Here is a 24,575-nt window from a genome sequence, read left to right as displayed (position 1 = left end):
CTAATTTTTTTTATTAGAGATAGGGAAGACTTTTATCAAATACAGATTTAAATTTGAAAGAAGATCCGTTGATCGTTGTTTAGAAAGTCATTGTAAATATTCAAATTCAAATTTAAAGAACATTACTAATAGTGGTAATACATGAATTATCTTACATTATTTTAACAATCAAATGAGTTAACATTTCCGCGTAAATTTGAGCAAAATATTATTTCCTTGTTTAATTTACATTTGTACAAAAACAATTACACTTATTTCAACTTTATAACTATTTATACAATATAAAGTTAACTTACATCCTTTTTAAAGTTCCAAATATATAAATGTAGAAAGCATGATCCTCAAAAGCCATTCCATTTTTAAAATATGTACCTAGGAAACACAGAAATCCAATTTCTCAGGACCAACATCGAAATATCAAACATCCCTACTAACACGAACTTCTGAAATTTGTTTTCCCCAAAAACTAGGGCCTTAAATCTTAAAGGTTGTCGAACTTCGCTGCAATATATGGTTCTATTTGAAATACTCACAAGTAATAATTCTTTATCGTTTGAAAAAAAAATGGAAAAATATTATTATTATCGATGACTCATTAATTATAATAATTAAAATGACTTTGGGAATGTGTTTTATTATATGTAAGGTATATAAAGACATCAAATTGTTGAGAGATTTCGTTCCGGATTAAGGACAGGTAACCTGCGCCTGGAGAACCTTGAACTATCACCGATGTTTATTAGACCGCCTGGGTTGTAAGAAAATGTGCAACATTATTCACAGCGAAAAAGAAATTACATAATTAATCGTAGAGATTTTTAAAACTTTCTAACCGACGATATAATCAAAATGAGTTTGAAACACTTGGCTGCCGGTAAGATTATGTTAGTGAAACTTGATATTAATATAATTGCAAAATAATTCCTTTTATACTATCGTTCTGTAGGATCAGTTGCCCCGCCCATTGTATCAGGAAAAATACGTTTGTATAGCATGCGATTTTGTCCGTATGCCCAAAGAATTCATTTAGTACTTGACGCGAAACATATACCGTAAGTAAACTAATTTTTCAAATTATAATTTAACTTTAAAAATTTTGTTTCTATTTTTCACACATTGCAAACAGATGTTTAATTCATATTTTCTGTTTATTATAATTTTTAAATGCTTTATTTTTGTTTATGAATGCAGTAACTATTGTTTATTTATTTTTTTAATAATCTTAAAACCTCTCTTCCTCTCATACAAATACATATACATAGATATGCACTAAATTGTTTCTTTTATTGTAATATTATTCCCTAATTATAGACATGATGTTGTTTATATTAATTTGACAAATAAACCTGAATGGTTACTAGAAAAAAGTCCTTTGGGCAAAGTTCCTTGTATAGAATTGGAAGGAGGAGAAACATTATATGAAAGCCTTGTGATTGCTGAATATTTGGATGATGCATATCCACAAAACAAGCTTTATCCTAGTAATCCCCTTGCTAGAGCTAAGGATAAGTTGTTAATTGGTAGATTTAACTCTGTTATAAATACTTTGTATAAGGTATTTATTTCTCATATATACAATGTACTTATGCAAAATACAAATATTATGTACAACTAGAATACAAATATTTTTATTTTAGTTATACGTCAGTACATCTATAGACAGAGACATATTTGATGAAGTCTTATCAGAATTGGGTCTTTTTGAAAGAGAACTTGTATCAAAAGGAACACCATTCTTTCATGGTAGTTCTCCTGGTATGTTAGATTTTATGATATGGCCATGGTGGGAGAGATCTGATGTAATTAGAGTTTTACGTGGAGATCAGTTTACTATACCACGTGATAGGTTCAAGAGACTGGTAAGTTACAAATATATTTGTCAAATGTAGTATAAAATTATCTTATATAAATTAGGGTATATAAACAACAAATTTTTCTTTTTTGTTACCTATACAATACTAGTTGGAATGGAGATCTGCCATGAAGGAGAATCCTGTTGTTCGAGCTAGTTACTTAGATACCGAAGTACATGCTAAGTACATGCGGAGTCGTCGTGCTGGAACGCCACAGTACGACTTAGTTACTGCTTAAGTTAATAACTCCTAATTTGTATCTTCGAATATATATGTTTATAAATAATATAATATATTTAGAAATGAAACATTACTCGCAGAATATTGCTAATAATTTAACGATTACCAGTTTATAAATGTTGTGAATTTGTTGTAAAACTAATATAAACATAACTTTCTATTTCGTTAACTATTTGTGTAATAACCATGACAAATCTATTTTATATTATAAAATATATCTACGTGATTTAAATAAAATATATTGGCATATCAATCTTTCTGGAAATTACCATATAATTTGATCATGAATGCTAATTAAATTTTGGATATATATTTATAAAGGAAAGTTACTATTACTAAAAACTATCTTCCAAAGTAATTGTTTCTGTGTCAAAAGATAATCTTTACTTTAGTAATATTGCTATTGTGATACAATATACAGTATTTATAGAGAAATCTGCTATATTAGTAAAAGATTTGAGCAGCATTAAGAAATTTTTTTCTAACAGTACCCAATAAGTATAAAATTACAAAAAAATAATTATAATACAAAAAATTGAATAAATGTCTAATATATTACACTAATGACATTTCTTAAAATATGCATAATTTAGGAATGTTAATTTATATCGTTCCATAAAATAATACATATAAGCCATAGAGCAGAAAACATGCAAAAATCATGCTTGCTGCTACCATGAATGACTTTGTATTTTGTCTCCTTAGGCTTTTTAATTTCTCTTCATTTTTTACAAGTACCTCCTGAATTTCTTCCAGTTTTGACTCCAATTCCTCACGAGTTTCCATTGTGAGCAATTTTGTCTTGAGTCTTTTTTTCAACACATCCAGTTTGTACATGGATTCATTTAATGTATCTTCTACCTTCTGTATCTAACATGTATAAAAATATGTTTAAAAATCAGAAGCATAGGTTAAGATAAAATAATTTCAGAAACTAAAGTATAAAATATATAAAATTTTTTATTTTATTTTTACATATACCTTTGTCATAATCGTTTCATCCTGCGTCATTTTGACTTTAAATGTATGTATGTCCTTTTCTGTTATATAAAACACAAATTATCAACATCTCAAATGCGTATTCTGAATTTTAATGTTTCCATGTGTCAGATGCATGTATCCTACTAACTTGCTGAATACAAAATGGCGGTACAAACCAAGCTTACAGATATAAATAAGATAAATTACAAAGATAATTTTTATGGTTTTCTACTTACAAGTATTTAATTTTCAAAGAATTTCAATAAGAAACTAAAGAGTAGTAAAGTTTCATGCATCTTTTTTAAGTTTTACAAAAGAATAATTACGTCTTATATTGTTGCGATTTTTAAAAAATACATACATACTCTCTTATCTAAATATTTATGGTATAAAAGCAAGGAAAGTCATAATTAATATTAACACTTTCTGATATGAAGTATAAATTTAATCTTCATCAGATTATAAATTCATGAATTTTATTGTAATTTTACAAAATTATATTTATCATAAAATTATATATGTAAATATGTATATATATGTATATATTAAATCTACCTTTCATGAGAGAGTTTATAACAAAACTAAAACATTCCACAATCATATATAAATCATGAAATTTAATAATATATTTACATCTAATAGGTAAATGTAGGTATAATAATTACTATTATTATGTATGAAGCGAAAGTAACATAAATATAAGGATTAGAAATTAAAAGTACTAATTAATTATATAAGTACTACTTAAAAAATGATTTAATTTTTAGTGCACGTCATATAACACACATAACAGTTTCTTTTTGCATTTTCACTCGTCATCTCATACATACACTGTATTTATAGTACTTTCTCATAACTTAAATAAAATTATTCCACTTTCTCAGTTATTCCTTTTTTCACATATAGATGAAATTAAATCTGTAACATAAAATAAAATAATGTAGTAGAGTGACTAGATATATTCAATTTATTCAAAAAGGTATAATATAATAATTATATAATAATTACCTGCAAAGTGATTGTGGTAGAGAAGAAATAATAGGTCCATATCCTTGGGAGTTATCATATAGTTCAAACAATGGTGCAGCTACTAACTTATAGTTTTTGGGTACTGCAAATAGAGCTAAAAAGTTCAAAAATAATTATGCCTATTATTGAGTCTTACTTTACTTCTCAATGTAACAATATATTTTTGTCCTTTATATGCTACCTTTTTCTTGCAGCTGAACAAGAAACAACCTCTTGTGTTCTTTTGGTTTAGTAATGTGTGGTGGTACATAAGGATACTGAGGTGGTTCAAAATTTGGTCTCCACCAATTTCCTATGGTATCTTCTATCACCCATTCTTGCTTAACACCATCTTGGCGTCCAAAGGTCTAAAAGTTATTTCGATATTATAACATCAATCATGTCAACTTTGCTACACTTCATAGACATTAAAATACAATCTTCTTCGTTCAGTCCACTAAGAACATGGTTACACAAATTTGTTTACATACTTAAAACGGCTGTATAGTCTTATTAGTTCGGCTAACAATTAACTTGATCACAGAGATGCCTTAATATGTTCCTGTTAGCTTCTATATAATTAGTAATACAGGCCAAAAGTATTTATTCAAATACTTTCAGTTTCTTTTACTTACAGATACCTAATTAAATGAAACAGCTGTTGTACATACATTTATCATTTTAATTAAAAAATTGACAAATGCATAAATATAAGCTCTGCGAACCGCCTATTTGTTATGTGACGAAGAATCACGGTCCTACGTACTTCAATTATTTTCTAGCAAGAAGTTTTAGGACTAAACGTTATTTGATACAATTTTTTCCGTTTGTCTTTTCAATGAATTACAACAAAAAATCCATTAATGGTATATACAATACAATCTTCTTGTCATAATATTACAGTCTTCACATCTTGCTTCTTTTATGTCTGAGTTAACATGTATGACGAGTGACACAAGAACAATGTTCTTAGCTAACCATGATATGTATAATGTAACAAGTTATAATTGCATTACTATAAACATTGAAATGTCCGGGCATGCAGCGCACTAAAAATGTAAATGCTAATGTAATTAAAAATTCCCTATTTTGAGCTACAGGCCCGGTTACATAAGTTCTACAAATGTCTGGAAGATTAATACAATCGATTCTTGAACAGTGTTACAATCTAACATATCAAAGTGCCACTCCTAGCTACCTCGTAAGGTAGCATAAGGCGTCGTGCTAACTGTTACCTCTGTAAGGAGCCGTTTTAGGCCCTCTACCTCGTCTTCTCCTGCATTTAGCTCTCCTCCAGGTCTACAAAACAAAAATACAAAAGTTAAAAAATATTTGTATATACTTCAATAAACGTGATGCAATTAGATATCCTGATATCCAAATGAATTTTCCTCTATACCTAATGAAGATAATACATATACTTACAATTTGAAGAATGTTGTTCCCAACTGAAGCAGCAGGACATGTGGCAATCCATGTTCATGCACCAACAAAACCCCTTCAACACTGCGACGCATTCCAATTTTATCGAATTCATCTCGCATACGCTGAAACCTTGCTGGTACAGACGGATCTTTCTCGAAGAGTGGCTCTTTTGTTCCAAATGTATAGTTTGTCAAAGGATATCTAAGATAAATGAGTTTTATTTTTGTGTTAGGTTCTTACTTCTTATGTAATCCTTCAGTAACTAAATCCAGTCTCTTCAACATCACTTTCACAAATAATAATAATATTACAATATATAACCATAAAGATTATACAGGTACTCACAATGCATTAGATAGTTTTGAGCATATAATTTTGTCCCCAAACTTTATATTAAGTTCCACGTTTTTATACAAGACAAAAAATATCATTTTTTTCATGCAAGCAAGAGGAATAACATACAGATTTATAATATAAAAATAATTACTTTATATGTAACATTTTTCATATTTAAAAATGTATATATACAATGAACAAAAAAATATATATAATAAAATTATGCACAAGTATGTAGCAATTGATCAAATTTACACCCATATGATTTACAAAGCATGTATACAAATACAGCATTATTCAACAGATTATCAAGGTATTTCTGTTTGCATACTAAATTTTTATATGAAAACCACATATGTTGTGATTACTTACTGTTAATTATGAAATACAAAGTATCAACTATAATTGATGCATATAAAATACTATATTACTTATAACATTACATTTTACATTAGTTATAAGTAAGTTATATCAAATGTAGTCATATCATATGTTTAGAAATACATAATACATATATTTATGCTACTCTTATATTTCTCAAATTTTTTCCTATCACATATGTATATGTTATGATTTGTAAATTGTATGCTAATAGACTTCAACAGCTTCTTTTTTTTTTAAGAAAAATATCTTGTAATACTTTGTGATATTATTAAATACTATATAATTATAAACTTGCCAAAATATCAAAATGTGAATAAGTAATTAAAATACTTATACATATATAATTAATTCATTACATTATATGAACTGAGTTTATTACTCACTTATAAATATCAATTGATATTTGGTAATGTGTTTGAAAATTTATAATAAATGTGTTACATTTTCTAATATATTATTTCATTTTTGAAACATTATCAATATAACGCATGAATGAAGGATATAAATCTCAGATGCATTGTGCAATGTTCTACTAAAACTTATTCGTTTTAGAAAAAATTATTTGAAACATTCATAATATCTATGCATATTATGCTATTTCTTAAATTAAACACTAAGTATAATTATGAACTATCTGAGACAAATACATTCATAATAATATAGATATACAAAAATGTGTTATACTGTAAAATTTATCTTACATAAAATATGAAAGGCCAATTTACTAATAAAAAAATACAAATATCTGTAGTTTTAGCAATCACAGGTTATATAAATCTAAGATAATAGTAGTAAGATTTGCGAAAATATTTTATACATTTTTCCTTTTTATACACAACGAAATAATTTGTAGTATACAAGTAGAAACAATGAACAGTGACGATACAACTGTTTTCAAGTATATACGCATTACAAATAAACAGTCACATTATTACGGTGACTGTGAAAAAATAACAAAACATGTTTCCGTACGCAAACATACATTCAATGTATAAAGGATACCAGCGTACATTGCATACGGTGGCTACAACTTTTATAAATTCATAAATATAAAAGAAATTAAATTTGTCTTTAGCTTCATCATAATTAGAAGCTTATACCTTGTGCAAATAAAGCACAAAAGGTATAACTTTATTTCATATTTAGAAATTTTAAGCAAATAATTACTGATTTAATTCATAATTACAAGAGTATATATCTTATTCATGGTGCAAAAAAAAATGCTTTATCATATCGACAATTTCACGCTACAATAAAATAGTTGGTTATGTTTTACGATAGCGAATAATAATGAATTATTGAATAGTCAATAAATCGATACAATGAAGTGGATAAGGTTATTGCTTAAAACTTCCGTGAGTACTTAACGGAAAGATGAACAGCCGTCTCATGGTTGTACCATGTAAGATGCATTGAAAGGTGTTAGGAACATAATTTTAATTGCTAGCGTCTCTTAACCGGCCATAGTTGCTCTACAGGAGAGGCAGTCAAAACATTAACTCTAAAAAATAATGTAATTGAGTCACATACTGATTATCACTTACAAATTAACTGTCCTGTTGATAGTTACAGACTGATTCTGTACCACTTTCCCTTCAAAGGAACTATTACTAGCTCTTCTTGGCCATCCACTTCCTTTAACTTGAGTTGTTGCCATCGCCATTTTTCCTTGTACCGCGCTCCGCAAACCATACACATCAACATCCAACAACGGAATCGACTACCTCAGTGCTCCGTGTCGTGCCTTCTCGAATATCCTGAATCTCAAAGCTGTTTCGCGGGCCAACCAGTGTTGCCAAATGTGTATATCAAAGATATGTTCATAATAAAAATATTTATACTAATCATAATTTATATGTAGTAATATTAAACAGATATTATATAAATATTTTTTGTAATTTATTACGTTAATACGCTAATAATTTAATAATTATATGTTAAACATTATAAATTTATAATTCCACTGACGACTCGGATCAAAAGAGATAAATAACACCATGTGACCAAAGTTTAGGGGAAATAGAATTAGATTTACAGGAGATTGTGAAATCACAAATGCAATAGTCACAAAAAGTATTTATAAATACCCTTATTTTTCAATTAAATGTTTTTTTCACAGTTTTTATCCTACATTTCATTTTAACAGTATCAATTTTTTTATAATCATAGAAAGATACTATATACTACCAGAGAGGAAATTTTTATTCTGGTACTATTAACTGACACGAAATATAATATAATTGCACCTAATTATTTAGTATATAAATGTAATAAATATAATAACATGGAAGTTCTTTTTAAAGTCACTGTATATTTATCGCTAGACCAGAAACTGCCAGCCAGTAGTTTGAAAGTTACGTGAACAGTAATGTTTACCTTTGTTGACTTAATTCATTGAACAAAGTATATTTTTATTAAGTGAATATCAAAAGTAAGACTATAATTATTAAACTTTTTAATTTATCTAAACTAGATCATTTATTTATAATTGTAGAATTTTTTCTACTCTGAAAATATAAAAAGGTATGACATTGAAATATACCGAAGTTCAAATTTAGTTGTGAAATGTTAGTACTACTGAGTACAAATATATCTACGGGGCTTTCACGAGCGATCGCACGGAGAAGGACGGTCATTACAGAATTGGCTGTAGACAGGAAAGTTCGGCGTTGACTGGAGAAGAAAATTCCCTTGTTGTGTTTGAATTTGTTTACGGCGTCTATAATCAGCATTCTCCTTATGAAATTTGCCGTTTCTATACAGTAAGTTCGGTGAGTCAAATATCCTGGTGTGCTTCTCAAAATATTTCGATCAACATTCCCAAGTTGTGAAAATGGCGGATGGGTAACTAACAATGTGAAAAAATTCTCCTTCTTATCTTTGAAGTTCTGCGTTGTTTTCAAAGCTCATCGTGCATGTGTTTATTTAATTTTATACGCCTTTTTGTAATTTTTACCTATTATCGTTCAGAACTTTCTTTTGCTTTAGATTGTTTTTATCGTGCTTCGGAAAGTACAAGAAACGGAAGCTTATTATCGCTTTGTTATATCGAGTGCAACAACACTTACGTGAAACACTCAGTGACGATATATTAACTTGAGGAATTGTTCGTACGATTTAGATACTTTTAAAAATTTCATTAAATCTTATTTATTTAATAAAATCAAACACATATAATAAATGTAATAAATATGTTTAAAATGTACGAGATAAAGTATCTTCTAGTATTAGTACCGTATTAATTTTGTACAGTTTGATTCGATAAGGTTAGTATTTTTAACTTACGATAAAAGAAAATTAATTTAAACATCTATTTTTCTCCCTTTATACATATATGTAGATATTGTATTATATTAAAAATTATGTAATATTGAACTCTAGTAAGACAAACATGATATTATTTCAAACATGATAAAAGAAGAATTAGGAACTTCAAAGTTAAGAAACAACACATTCGATGTAATGGTTAAAATAATATTATTGAAGATTAAATAAAATTAAAGTTTAATATTTATTTTATAGTTACAGTTACTGTTTATTATAAGAGGTTTATAGGTACAGTATGGAAAAAATGATGTATGTTGCAGGATCTTAGGCAACTGAGTGTGTGTTAGGTGACAAGATCAGGTATCAACATCATCATGGACTTTAGTACAATGACATGGTGCAATTGACTCCTTTCCCGCTTCTCCATTTTATTATCCTTCGCTGATGGACTATTTGCTGCACGGTCATCTTTGTTTTCATCGACTTCTTATCTTTCATCGTACATTTTAACTGAGGGTGAAGAAGGAAGAGATTTTTCAAGTATCTAAAGAGAAGGTAATGCTTCATACAGTAATGTAATAAAATCTAGCTCATAATTGTGGAGGGAAGTGTTGTGATTTTACTACAGGCTCATTTAGTTCTTCATTCTCTTGGAACATTCCAAGATGGTTGTTGAGAGTTAAGCACCATTTTGCATTTATAATTCACAAAGAAAATATATTTTCTTTTCATTATACGTTCATGCTATCTAATGAGAAATGGTAAGTAATTAATAAAGTAGTAACATTGGGAACAATAAAATGACCAAAAGCAAACTATTGCATAGAAATGAAGAACATTTTACATATTTGCATGACTGCCTTTTTATATGTTCTTCATTTTCTTAAAAGTATTGATCACCACATGCACCCTGATATTATAAACTTACCTTAATAAAATTTAAAAACTGATAATTTTTCTCGAGATATACATATCATTAATTTGAATGGTACTGAATTAAGTAGATGAATAAATTCAGCAAAGAGATTTAAAAAGATGATAAACTTCTTTTATAAATACTGTTTCTTATATAAATGTATATCTTTCTGTTAAAAACTAATATAGATAATTATAATCATGGATTCTGCTCGTGTTGCATAAAATTGAACTCAAAGTATATATGTGCCATCTAAAACATATATATTTTTTTGATAAAGCTTTGTTTCATTATATGCACTTAAATACCTTGAAAAACATAAAAATGTAGCAAGTATGATTATTTGATTAATTTATTATACATAAAAGGTAGGTAAGTTTATTCATACAAAGTTATGCATAAATAAAATATCAATATATTTTGCAAAGTTCAAATTAAAGGCAAATTTTATATTCACAGAACTATTATTACTTATAACTAACATTCTGAAAATGTAGGAAATAAGAGATTTAATAGTTATTTATTTTTACCATATAAGCTAAGTTTTGTTATTTATTTATTATTGCTGCAAAATGAGTAGCAGGAAACGTTCAAATCCAGTTAAGACAAAATGGAAATCGCGTGAAAAGGGCATTTAGATATAGATCGTGACTTACATAGTATATTCCACTGAATACAATAAGCTAAGCGGAGCGCAAAAAATGCCGGAGTGGGATATCTGCTGCATCCGCCTCTTCCCCTGATTCTTTGCTGTGAAGTGCATATCTCTTGCAAGGTCTTTGAAAGCTGGGAGTCATCGCCTTCTCATTGAAGTGCATTTCCGTTGCATATTCTACGTGGACACGGTGGTCATCGAATTACTCTACAAAAAAGAATTTTCCTAACACTCTGTTCTTCCTGTCGCATACATTACGCATTGCACCAGTTTAAGTGCAGTTTGTTTCCTTTGGTTTAAGGCACGTATCCATTGAACGAGAAGCGCATCAATAATGACGTAAATTTCAACTCGGCATCGTGACGTCGCTAAGTTCTAGAAACATAATTACGATATTAGTTTCTACGAATTTGTAATAAATTAAACATTACGTTAATCGTAAAACAATTGTAAAACAGATCTTATAAAAAAGAACCAATCTGATTACTCATTTCTAAACGTCAAACGCGTAAAACATACCTACATAACTACTTTAGAACTCAAAACAACGTTCTGGTACTCGCCAAACTTATTATTTATGGTGAGAGTTCTTTATATAACAAATTAAGAAGCAATTGTATTAATTAACTGTCACTATCATGATCGTTTCACTACGTCGCAAGAAGTGTTAATTCTGGTGCTGAGCGACGAGGAGAAACGCACGGATCGAACATATACATGGACGATGGCAATCAATTATTTACCTTCTGTCTACACTACAGTACACCGTATTACTGACGACGTATAATCAGATCGTGTATACAACACGAGTGTTTCGCTACTGATCGCATCGCTGGGTCTTTTATACTTGTCGATATATACTTATAATAGTCATACTAATGCTTTCTTAACATGACCTCGTTTATTGAACGGATCGAAACTTTGGAATTTTTCATAGGATTCGAAACTTCTTTTATTTCACAAATATATAAGTATAATTGATCTAGAATATAATAAACTTAAAATTTAGACGAGTACTTAAATTTTCAATGAACATATTTTTAAGTTAAGAATGATGAGTATAAGGGAAGTTTCGAATCTTTCATATAAAAATCGATTTTTATATTTCGATTTTATAAGATTTTTCTTATAATACAGAAAGTGCAGAGAGGTAAACGACCGAGAGAGTAATCGTTATAGTGACGGCGACAGAGAGAGGGAGAGAAACACGTGTGTGCGACGTTTTGGTCGCTGTGAATGCTTATAAGTTGATGCAGCTACAGTTCAGGTTGATCGCATAAAAGCCTGATGAATGGAATCGAGTCTCGTTTGTTTCGTTGGATCCCTTTTTCTTATTTATATCGTATCTTTACGACCTTTCTTTTGTGCTCGAGCTGAACGTGCAGCCAGCCTTGAATTACGGCGATTTCGTACCGATACATCGACTTCTCCTATTCCCTTCTCCTGCTTCCGCAAATCTTACTATGAAAACAAAAAGATGAAAATTTAGATAAGAAAACAAATTTATTACTATTTATATTTATAATTTAAAAATGAAGATGAACTTGCGGTTCAACACGGAAGTATAACTTGGGCAAGAAAAATATCAAATTTTAAACTTTATTTTTTATAATATTAAATCTGATACGGTCGAAGTACTGTATACTTACATCTTGTGCATAGATTTACGTTCAGGGATGTATCTAGTTCTTGTTTCGAGAATATAGAAACAGGCTTTTAAATGATAATGGTCCCTTCAAGGGAGCTACCCTTAACAGAATACAAAATTCACATGTACTTGTTTAACAATAGCTGAACTCATTTCACTCAATTTAACTTTGAGTAGATCACTATTGCGTTATTTATTTTTTCGTTAATATTAACAATATGTGTTTGCGTTTAAATTTGCCACGCGATGATTCGCCAGAAGTGAAGTACATACACCAAACGCAACAAACTCGTCGTACATTTTTCAGCGAATGCTCGAACATTTTATCTGAACTTGTGTTCAAAATTTGAGAAGCTTAACGTGTTAAAAGGTTTTTTGAACTGTTATCGAATCTCCAATATGTGCTCGAAGGAGCTGGTCCCTGGTCCTGACGGAAGCTCGACGTATCGCAGTTTCACGAAAAAGACAAAAAGAAACTAAAAACAGAGAAAGAAACGTTTGAAATGCGCGTTCGTGATTCCTTATGGATTTTCTTTCTCTCACGACATCATGGACGCGTCACTGCTGTTTGGATGGAACCTGAGGTGGATACTTGCCGATTTACCGTCATCGTTGTGTATTAATTTTTCCATTGATCTATGTCGACGACGAAGTTTCACGACAGCCAACGATCTTACTCGAACTACGATATATCGATTGTTGTTTAGGTTTGATCCTGATGGATGCTCGAGTGTCAGAATATTAACTTTCTAATATGGCGAAATTGTATTATGACAAAATCTGAATTCTTTATCTCTGGGATCAAGAATTGTCATAGAAAATTGCATTGCTTGTATTGGTATGAATTCAAAATTACCTTATAATAAGCAAGTACAATTAAGTTCCATTAAATCTAATATAACTGAAAACGTGATTAAATTTAAGGCACTCAAGGTAGATGGTTTGAGAGAACGACTTAATTCTGACAAAATCTGCTGCGGAGTTAAGAACCCGATTTACGTGGAATTTCATCTCCAGACTGCTGACTTGATAACGCAGTTTTGAGGATTCGCTAGACTTTCCTATTTGCAACTGGCGCTCTGGAATTCTAGGTATTTTTGTCCTTATGCAAGTGAAATATTCTAAAAATGAAGTCGACGGAGTGTATAGGTCTCCATAGATAATTCCACTCTCCTGGGAACCTTGTATCCCATCATTAGAACGTTACTTTATAATATCATAAACTTACTGAATTTTACAACATACCTTTTTAAAACGTATACTTTGAACTAGTTACTAATCGCGAGTAAAAACGTGAAATGCGATACCGATGTAGTCTTAAGGATTGCATTTAGAAGGTATTCACGCTGCATTATCAAAGTTTGAATCTACCGAGGATTCTTGTTCTCTATTTTTAGAACGCTGTCTGATGGATTCCTGAAACGGAAAGCTGCTTTGAATTTGAGGTGACTTCGACATTATAAGTAATAAAATCGATAATCTTTGTTTATAGTTCGGCTATAAATTTATGTTAAATATTCATAGTTAAGCATTCCCCTCTCTTTTCTCTTTTCTTTTCTTTTTCCTTCTCTAACAAAAAAGATCATGGTCTCGTAGTTACTTATTATCTGTCAATTTGTTTTTCAATATTTTCACTCCTACTGACACACGCCTTACGTCCTTTCAATTGTTCTAATAATATTGCTGCTGGCAATTGTTGAGTTTTTGTTTCGTTACTGTTGTGTTTTCATGCTTAGAAAAAGAACATTTTATCGCAGATGTGTTGTTACTCCTCGCTACTTGACTACTGATTTACCCAAATAATTCTTGATAGTAAAGCTTCTCGATTAAAAAGAGTACTGCTTGTTAAAAAGGGAAATAACATTTCAATAATAGCGGAAATGTTAAACTGTTGTTTACAAATCTCGATTTATATTTAAGCACATGGTAGATAGTGGTCACCTAATAACGATAATAATTGTTTCATCGTGGGAGAAGGGTGATTTACGTCTGGTAAATATGAGAGGCCAAACTTCAGGACTGCTACTTTCAAGTCGTGCAGACTATAATCATTTAAGGAGAGGTGAATAATAAGAAACGTCATGTCTCATGTGAGCTCTATTACAGATGAACGATCCTACTCTTAATTTCTAACGGATTGTTATATATTGTTTTACAAATTCTATTTCATTTCATTTATGCTTGCAAATAAGATCTCTAATTAATATTTCTTTGTAAATATCTCTATGCATATCTAATATTCCATTATCTCTATTTTAATTAACTTATTCACATTAAAGCTGATTAACTATTTCTACGCTTGTTGTAATAGTAGTAATACTAAAATAATTGGATCTTTTTGAATAATTACTTTTGAATAATTTTGAATACTTTAATTAATTTTTACTTTAATACTTAATTTAATACTTAATACTTTAATTAATTTTGAATAATTTTGTATAATATTTTGCAATAGTATACGAGTCGATGATCGTTTATTTATCGCTCAACGTTTACGGATTTATGATCGTTACATGAGTCATGGGAAAGTCAGTGGACGTGGAGTTAAAACAATAAATGCTTCCGGTACACGTGCGTGGAATTTGCTCTATTCTCCTATGGAACGTCCGGGGTTATATTGCTTCATAAACAACGATCGGCTGGTGAAAAAAAGCGCACGATAGAAAATAGAAATAATTCTGTTACTTCATCGGTGATCGACGTAATCATTGCGCGAAAAAAAAACACTGTTTGAATTTATTCTCTGTCTTTGGCAGTTCCGTCTTTTTGTATAAACTTCAAAAATAGACTAATATTCATCTCTTTTCCTCTTTCGTTGGATTATTAACTGAAAAATAATTTAATTATTTTACTAATCGTAATTTCACGAAATAGTTTGTACTTATATCGAGTCATGGAATTAGTTTAGACAGTAATTCAATTGAAGAGTAGGAAAAGCAGGAAGACTTTCGAAATCTAACACTTAGAATATCATGAGTTATTTTCCACTACCTCATTATTTTTAATAAAAATAGTGAACATGTAATTTATTCTCTATATGTATACACTTATTCCATACTATTTATTCTTTCTTATTTCACTAAATAGTTATCACTGCTTTGCAACACTGGAAATCAAAGAATAACCATCTTTTTTAAAATTCATTAAAAGAGAGAGAAAACTGGTTAGATAAAATAATGAATATTCTTTTTAATCCAGTTGTATAAAAAGTGAAAACATCACACTATCAATATCTTAGAAAGCTGAAGTATAGAAAAAAACTTTCAAAACGATGATATGAAATTGATAAGAAACTGAAAACAATTTTCCGATTATTTTTTATGGAAAATGAGAGGTTTTAAGCAGGTCTGATCGCCTTCGAACAGCAACGACGTTATAAAGCTGTCCCTTACACGGTGTAGGGCAGCGAGAATCCAGAAAGGTCAGAATTGATATTTCAGAATCTTTTATTCATTCGACACAGACTCGTTGGCTGGTTATTATTCATGGTTTTAATCGATTCGTGGAGGAAGACCCTCAGGACTTGTACTGCATTAGTCGTGATAGCTCGATAACAAAGCATTACAATAGTACTCATATACCTCTTAATCTGTCAACTGAAAAGGAAAAGATATCTTGGAGATAGTACATACTTTATAGTTTTTATCTTAAACTCTATAATTTCTTCTTAATCATATAATTTCTAAATTTTATATCTATCTTAAATTTTGTATATAAATTATTCTTTGCTTTTTAAAATACATTTAATATACATGAAGTACCTTATATTATACCTATACGTAATAGCATTCTATATTCATACGATTTTGATCGAGTTTTTGAGCTCGTATTTTCTCAGGTTCTTATCAATCTACTTATTTTGACAGTCGAATATGTAAACTCCGATGTTTAATCAGTTTTGCAACTTGGTTATATCGTGGAAGCTATTACACTACGCTACAATAATACAATTCGACAACCATTAAATCTGAAATATTCGAAAGCCTGCCAGATTTACGAAACCTTTTAAAACCCATATGCGATACATATAGTAGCTTTCATAATATAGGGAAAGAGTACGTTTATCAGTGTAAACCCACTGGTATTCAATCATTTCATTTACCAATAGAAAACCTAAAAACATTAATTGTTACTTTAACAAATTAGAAAACAAAAATTGTAATTTGCATATGGATGTTATTTCATTCTTTATAGAAAATTAAACATTTCTTCATGCAGCTCTGGTCGAGGATTCAGGACCCGATTCAATTTCTTTGTTCTGACACGCGTGACATAATTGCTTTGCCTTCTAACTGTTCTATGACTTCAGCGTATGTCTTTTCTCTGCATAATGAAAATCTGATCAGCAGTGTTCACCGAGTAACCACTCTGATATTAATATCCAATAACATACAGAATCATACATATACAATATAAGGTCTACATCTTCAATAGGAATCGATTCGGGGCATGTATTCGTGCTGACAGAAGCTCTCGTTTCTTATTTTTTCCGGCTTTCTGACTGGGTTTCGGTTTTCCTATTCGACTTCTCGGATGTGTAAACTTCGATGCCTGGCCAATTTTACGATTTCGTAACGTATCGTAGAGGGTACTGTACCTGGAATAATCTTACGATCGAGGTCGTGTGCAATTACAACTTCGTGTTGGTGTTAGAAGACTCTCGGTTTCCGGAATGAATTACTTGAAACTGGGACGGCAAACACGCGAGACACGTAAGCCCTAAAAATAAGAGGTGCGATAAAACCTACGACATGAGTGTGCAGTTGATGGAATTTGAATAACGAGATCGTAAATCAGGCAATTAAAACATACTCATTGATGTAATCGCACACAGAGCCTTACGTATCATATAGTCATAAAAGTCACAAAGACCATTTGCAAATTGGTACTTAAAATGTCACGAATTCGCTCGCTAATTAATAGATTGAAATTAAACACGTTTCTTGAAGCTGCTTGTTAGATTGCACATATATATAACTTTTTAAACATATCGCTACGAAAAGAATTGCTCAGGACTTCTCCAAATACATATGTAAACTTTAATGTACATTTAAGTTAATCTTAATTGCCATTTCGGTAGCACCGAAATGAAATGATGATTCCTGTATAACTGAAATTTTGTTTACTTATGAGCGAGAAAATAATCGTCGATCAGAATTTAACAAGCCTAAAGAAACAAAATTGGCATTTAGTATAAAGCCATAAAATTCAAACACGTTGGCAAGCAGCTACGATAAAAATTAAAAAGTATAACGATTAAAATTAATATTTATTATCAGTCTATAATTGATCCGTATCCCAAAATGGTTTTCGTTGCAAAACATATTATTACAGGAATGAAGAGTTCTTAAACCGATAGTGGATGATTAATTAAGTTTCCTAACTATTTCCCTAATTCCGCCAGGAACAATTGAAACTCGTTAGGAATCGAATTTGTTTCACCAGATTGGTATAATCAAGAACAAGGTTGACATCTAGAAACGTAAATACTTAGGATTCTTTGGTAGTTGAACAATAAGATGGAATAGATACGATCGATGTAAGCGTCGAGGCTCGTGTGCTGCTTGAAAGCTTACGAGATTGATGTCCCTGTCCCCTCATACCTCGAGCAAATAGTGTTTCCCATGTCTGTTATGTCTCTTGGAATCCTTGGAAATAAAATTGGCCATCTCCGCGCGCCTTAACCGAATGGGGAACCGACATTGTTAGTTTCTCAAGTTTGGTGATTAATGTCTCGTATCTAAATCGAATCACCAAAATTTTCTAGATAGAAATTGTGACGTATTTTACTTCCGCTGTCTCTCTAAAATCGAGAAATTTTTAATTCCCAATGTAAACATTAATAAAATAATATTAACGGTCAAGGAGAATTAATTTCGCGTATTTGAATGGAATTATGAGATTTTTAGATCTTAAATTATTAATATTATGTTTCATATGTTATTTTCACTGTGGTATAATTTTCCATACGGATAAATTTGGCATTTCTAAATATTAATAAAAAGCAGGAGATAGGACAATTAAGAATTAAAGAATTAATATTTTCAAATTTTCGTATCGATAAATTTTTAATTCAATATCGTCAACATCGAAACAATGAAATTGAATAATTAAGAACTATTATAAACGTAGAAATACAGTATTATATCTCGAAGATAATACCACAAGTATTGTACCAACAAATGAACATAAATTTCTACATGTACATAATGGTAATGACAATAAAAAAAATATGGGGAATAAAATATTGTAATGCTTCCATACTTCCATTCTCCAACCTTCTAATTTCAAGTGTTCTGTCTATGATTTTCATTTAATTTTAATTTCGGGTTTTTGATTTGGTTACAGATTCCCGAAAAATATTCGAAAATGAGTGTCATAATTAGACTACAAAACTTGGCATGGTCCGCCAACGCTCTGGATATTCGCCAATTCTTCAGAGGCTTGAGCATACCGGAAGGAGGGGTGCACATCGTTGGTGGTGAGCTGGGAGACGCTTTTATTGCTTTCAGGTAAAGAAACAAATGTCTATTAATATTAATCTATCCAGACAAAAAGATAATAGACGCGTTAAATTAACTATACATCACAAAAAGAACCATTTACCGTTTAAAGTTATTTTTAAAAAAATAATAAGAGGATATTTCTCGTTTATACAAATTCAAAAATATGTTCTTCAAAATACATTCGCTTCATACGAATTAAATGCGATGTAACTTGCAGCACCGACGAAGATGCTCGACAGGCGATGATGCATGATGGCGGTAAGATCAAGGAGATGAAGATAAAGCTGCTGCTCAGCTCGCGGACAGAGATGCAAAAAGTGATCGAGGCAGCCCGACAACAGACACTGAGTCTGCAGTCCTTCATGCAAACAGCACCAGTCGCTGTCGCACAGGTTGTTCAGAAGCCAGGGTCTCCTGGTGAACGAAGAGAAAAAGAAAAGGACAATGATAGCGAATCCAGCAAGGATCGCAAGGACAGGCGAGACAGGTCGCGATCTAGGGACAGATCTCGGTCCCGTGATCGTGATAGGGATAGAGACAGACGAGACAGAGATAGAGGACGGGATCGTAGACGTCGTGACAGAAGCAGATCGCGAGATAGAGAAAGAGACAGAAGAGATAGGCGTCGTCGTCGTGATAGATCCAGATCTAGAGATCGTACGCGATCTAGAGACAGAGATACTAAGCGTAATTCCACCGGAGAACGTCGGAAGGATGCCAATGATGATGATAATAATGATGTAGTCTGCGTAGGACAGTTTCATAAAGATAAGCCCGTGGCTGGTGCGAAGAAACCATTGGAAAATGGTATTTGGGAGGTTCCACCGCAGCCACAAATACAGGCAGCCATGTTGGCGCCTGGAATCTTGGGTGCAGGAGTAGCAGCATTGTCACAAGATGGAGAACAACGCTCTATGACATTTGGTAATTCTGTAATCGGACAACCATCGATGCTACCGCAAGGCCAGTTTCCTATAAATGGAATAAATGGTGTTGGAAGTTTGATGCAGTCGCATATGCAAAGTCTTAGTCACACTGTTGGTATGGGTCCATTGTCTCAGAACGTAGGTGGATCAAGCCTACCTAGCTTAAGTGCAGGAGTGAGTGCATTGAATAGATCTAAGGAGCCTTGGAACCAAAATGATCAAGGCCGAATGGATTCAATTAGATTCCCTGGCAGATCAGGCCAGTTTGGAACTGATATGTATGGTTCGAATGGTTCTCTAAACTACAGGCCAGGAATTAGACCAAACAATCCTTTCCTCAGCAAAGTACAAGAATTGGAAGGACGCCGAAATCCACATGCTTTTCAGTCAAACAGTTCTCAATTTAATTTTGACAATGATAGACAAGGAAACCGTAGCTCGACAAATAGCTCCAGGTTCTCCAATGAAAATAAGAGTGGTGGAGGTGGACATTGTGTAGAGGTTCGTAACATGCCATTAAGTGCCACGTACAATGATGTTCGTCATGCCTTTCAGGGCATTTATATCAGGAAAGACGGATTGAAGTTGATCAACGATAACCATGGGAACCGCGTTGGCATCGCTTATGTTAAGTTCAGTAAGGCTGAGGGTAAGGAGCTTGCTTTAGGCACGACTAGATTCGTCAGAGGATCAGAAGTGGAGGTATTACATCTTGATGAAAGCATCTTCGACAAAGCGGTAGACTCTTACTCCCCTGAAAAAGAAAGAGACCGTGGAGAAGATGGAATAGAAGATGTTAGATCCTCTGCTTGTATTTTATTAACCGACCTACCGTCCTTCACTAAAGAGATGGATATAGCCAAATTGTTCCACGACTGGAAAATCAATGACCTGTTCATCACTAGTACCAAGGAGTCCGGAAGTGTTCAATGTATGGCCTACGTGCAATTCGCCAGAATAGAGGACGCGAAGGCGTCGGTGAATACGTCCTTGAAAATTGGCAATAAACCCGTGACCGCGACCGCGATCACCGAGGATAAGTTTGCTCAAGCGAAGCGCGACCACGAGCAAAACAGTATGAACCAAACCGCCAGCTCGGATTGTATTATCATGCGAGGTCTCCCGTTCCAGACAATCGACCGTGACATTCTAGACTTCTTCTCTGACATCGGTATCGTACCCCATCGAATACACATGTTACTCAATCAAAATGGAAAACCTGCTGGTGAATGTTTCTGTGAGTTCGATACAGCAGACGAAGCTCTCAGAGCCACTGCAAAGAATGGTTTGCCTTTCGGGAAAAATGTACCAACCATAGAGCTGGTTCCACGAGCTAAGATGTTAGAAACCTTAGGAATGGTGGATCCACAGATCATGGAGACACAACAGCAACACTTTCCACCGTTACAAGAGCAACGACCGCGGTTCTCTGGACCTATGAATCATCTACCTCGTTTTGGTAACTCTGGATTTGGACCTAGATGTCCCCCTGGCTTAATGGGTATACCTAGACACATGTTAGGCCGACATCTAGGCTCCATGGATTACGTTGAGGGCTTTGGCAAACCTGGCTGTGTATTATCCTTGGAGAATGTTCCTTTTAAAGCTGATATTAACGAGATTATTGAGTTCTTTGGTGACTTTGATGTAAAAAGGGAGAATGTTATACGTCGATATAATGAGAGAGGTATGCCTACAGGCGATGCTAGGGTAGCATTCGCGTCACCTAGTGAAGCACAGAGAGCTCTAAGAGAGTTGAAACATTGTAAGATGAGAGATCGTACGATATACATGAAGCTAGCGTGAACAGGTCTTATCGAATGTTTCCAGGTTATGTTCAGAGTCTCCGGAAAAGTCCAAAGGAATCCAGGAGAGATTGATCATAAATTGAGCGTGCAGAAATGTAAAGATAAACAGTATAAAAGATGAGCGATAGATGAACTGATTATATTTGTCAGTTACTAGATTTTTATGGGAACAATAAAGATACGTTAAAAACGATCAGGGGAGAGAACATGTTTCGAAAATACAACAGTTCTTCGTGGATGATGTATGATATTCGTTTAAAAAGAGCTGAAGATATTTTTCATTCTTTCTCTATGATCTTCTTTCATTCGTTCTGAAATTTTTATGTATGAAAGACTGCACCGGTTTAGGAACATAAATTTGAATCATTCTTATTTCTTATCTCACTTCAGTGGTCGTTCTTTATGTCATTGACATAATTCTAAAGAATGATAATCTTTAGCGAAAATATAGTTTAATTCTGATTGAACAGAATGATGCGAAGATTTGTAGTTTACAAAACCTCAGCAATTAGCAATAGCATAGACAATTTTCATTCTCGATTGTTTTACGAGAAGATATTCTTTCCTTTTTGTTATTACGATTTAAGTTAATTTGTAACGTATTGACTGTTTAGTTTCTTTCTTATTATATGAAAATCGGAATAAGATCATCTCGTAACATTTCGAAGAGACCGACGTTGTTGTATTCCTATATCCACTAAGACTTAAGGAATGTAAATATAATATAAGCTATCATTGATTTTAAAATTGTCAAATTATGCCCTAACATTTTTCTTAGCACGTAATATTATCGCCCTGTATACATATTTTCGTTTGTCTGATTATTATAGGTTTCCCTAAACAAAGCGCAATAAAGAGTACAATAAAAGACATTCATGCATGTATAGAGCAAACAGAATTTTCATCGTTATCGCGAACTTCTCGATGGTATTAAAATAAGCGCATTACATAAAAATACAAAAAAAAAGTACAAAATTCGAATACCAAGAAGTCTTGCGTAAAAATGGACATAAAAATTGTCTTTGAATAAAAACATTCATTAAGAAACATCATATTTTCTACAGCCAATTGTGTATGTATATTTACATGTGTATACTGCGTTAAATCAATTTGTATATAGATTATACATAAACATACATTAATACATCATAAATAAATTCATCACAATTCACATTGATGTAAAATAATATTTATACGGCGAATTTATTGACAAGATGTAGGTGTACTTAAATTGTTCAGTTTGCTCTATGTTTTTGTTCGACGTAACCACTTTAAGACTTCAATAAATTTATATTTACAGCAACATAACGGAGTTAATTTTATATCAATCTCCTTTAACCTTTCTTTTATTTGCTAAGTATAAGCGAACAAATTTGTAGGATCTTAAGAAGCATCAGAATTATGAAACTCGATTGCAGTTGCATATTTCAAATATATGGACCATCTTGTTTAAGAGTTAGTAGCATCTTGTGATTGTAGATTACAGAGTCGTACAAACCATGTAAAGCTCGCTCTAAAATGGTGAAATTAAGATCTGAAATTATCAGAAAAAAATGTAAAATCAATTCAGAGTTATACTAACTTGAAACTAAGGGTTGCAAACTGACAGTAAGTTAATCCAAACTCATAGGCATCATCTAGATTTATTTGAAAAGAGCACTTCGACGCTGCGAATCTTTAATTTTCAGTTTCTTGACGCTAACTTTGACATTTTAGAAACCTCAAACTTGCTGATCTAATTGGAGGACTCATATTAATTCTCAGTTTCTTTTACAACTTTGAATTTATTCCACATGACTCCTATGAGACTATAGTGCTTAACCTTCACGCGAATAACGTCATAATCATCTGTAATCTCTATCACTTTTTTGTTACATACTCTCGCTATTACTATATTTTCTTTATATTCTCGTAATACTCGCTATTATAAATCGTTATTACTAATCGTTATTAATTTCATCCTACCATACTTAACATGATTTAATTATATATATTATATTTCATGGTATACTTTACGAATGCATTAATAGTAGCTTTGTAAATATCCACCTTAAAAATGTAAAATCTATTATTTAATTGAGTAATTTTATTATCATCCATCTTTCACACAACTAGTGCAATTGGGTTTCTAGCCATTCTATGCAAGAACTTTCACAATCTCGTCATTAGTGAAAATAAATGTGGTATAACGAGTAAATGGGTGTCGAACTGCTCTTATCAAGCATCAGATTATCGATTTTTAATTGAAAGGACTGGATAGGATCCCACGTGATTATTTGTGCTAAATGTGCTATGGCAGATCAGTGCTGCCTAAATATTGAATCACAAGCTATTTCTGTGACTTCTCCCCGTCTAGGCTCGTAACCTAAAGTACATACAAACGTGTTTGCGTGCGTTCAGCTCTAGAAGGTTCACCTGCAATGTATGCTATGCATGCGTAGGACACAAAGTTATTCGTGCACTCAGAAAACGTGACAATGTCACTAACGAGTCGCATAATGTTTGATAACAACTATTGTTGACTAAGCTTCCTTTCTTGATCAATCTCTTCTATTTTATTTCTCCAATAGTTACATTAGAGGATAGTGGCAAATATATTTGGTTTCTAAATTCATTCTTTCT

At 31.9% G+C, this 24,575-nt stretch overlaps 4 protein-coding genes and 1 long non-coding RNA gene across 6 annotated transcripts; 2 read left to right on the top strand and 3 right to left on the bottom strand.

The window, feature by feature from the left end:
• Positions 1–393: 393 nt before the first annotated feature.
• On the top strand, positions 394–2,346 carry LOC126913925 (pyrimidodiazepine synthase-like). The gene is made up of 5 exons (XM_050717235.1): positions 394–874; positions 947–1,052; positions 1,312–1,555; positions 1,638–1,859; positions 1,963–2,346. The coding sequence occupies exons 1-5, from the start codon at positions 850–852 to the stop codon at positions 2,089–2,091; spliced, it is 726 nt and encodes a 241-aa protein (XP_050573192.1). The 5' UTR covers positions 394–849; the 3' UTR covers positions 2,092–2,346.
• LOC126913978 (uncharacterized) lies at positions 1,543–3,289 on the bottom strand. Its single transcript, XM_050717278.1, has 2 exons — positions 3,075–3,289; positions 1,543–2,963 (listed from the first exon to the last, which is right to left on the bottom strand). Exons 1-2 carry the CDS (start codon positions 3,102–3,104, stop codon positions 2,697–2,699), a joined length of 297 nt encoding a protein of 98 aa, XP_050573235.1. The 5' UTR covers positions 3,105–3,289; the 3' UTR covers positions 1,543–2,696.
• A 514-nt stretch (positions 3,290–3,803) lies between these two features.
• On the bottom strand, positions 3,804–7,991 carry LOC126913941 (cleavage and polyadenylation specificity factor subunit 5). The gene is made up of 6 exons (XM_050717259.1): positions 7,772–7,991; positions 5,508–5,708; positions 5,318–5,381; positions 4,285–4,450; positions 4,083–4,197; positions 3,804–3,992 (listed from the first exon to the last, which is right to left on the bottom strand). Exons 1-6 carry the CDS (start codon positions 7,888–7,890, stop codon positions 3,971–3,973), a joined length of 687 nt encoding a protein of 228 aa, XP_050573216.1. The 5' UTR covers positions 7,891–7,991; the 3' UTR covers positions 3,804–3,970.
• An 801-nt stretch (positions 7,992–8,792) lies between these two features.
• LOC126920786 (uncharacterized) lies at positions 8,793–23,261 on the top strand. Of its 2 annotated transcripts, none has more exons than XM_050731553.1 (4): positions 8,793–8,989; positions 9,815–10,049; positions 19,062–19,225; positions 19,437–23,261. In XM_050731553.1, exons 3-4 carry the CDS (start codon positions 19,083–19,085, stop codon positions 21,949–21,951), a joined length of 2,658 nt encoding a protein of 885 aa, XP_050587510.1. In that variant the 5' UTR covers positions 8,793–8,989; positions 9,815–10,049; positions 19,062–19,082; the 3' UTR covers positions 21,952–23,261. The 2 variants fall into 2 exon arrangements, with proteins under 2 accessions (XP_050587510.1, XP_050587503.1); XM_050731546.1 differs by having other exon boundaries at positions 8,799–8,998.
• LOC126920797 (uncharacterized) lies at positions 10,637–11,868 on the bottom strand. The gene is made up of 2 exons (XR_007712108.1): positions 11,585–11,868; positions 10,637–11,440 (listed from the first exon to the last, which is right to left on the bottom strand). It is a non-coding gene; the product is annotated as an uncharacterized LOC126920797 (long non-coding RNA).
• Positions 23,262–24,575: the final 1,314 nt, after the last annotated feature.

Source organism: Bombus affinis, chromosome 1, assembly GCF_024516045.1.
Source record: "Bombus affinis isolate iyBomAffi1 chromosome 1, iyBomAffi1.2, whole genome shotgun sequence".
NCBI lineage: Eukaryota > Metazoa > Arthropoda > Insecta > Hymenoptera > Apidae > Bombus > Bombus affinis.
Note: the sequence above shows the minus strand (reverse complement) of the source record. Positions and strands in the feature narration are given on the sequence as shown.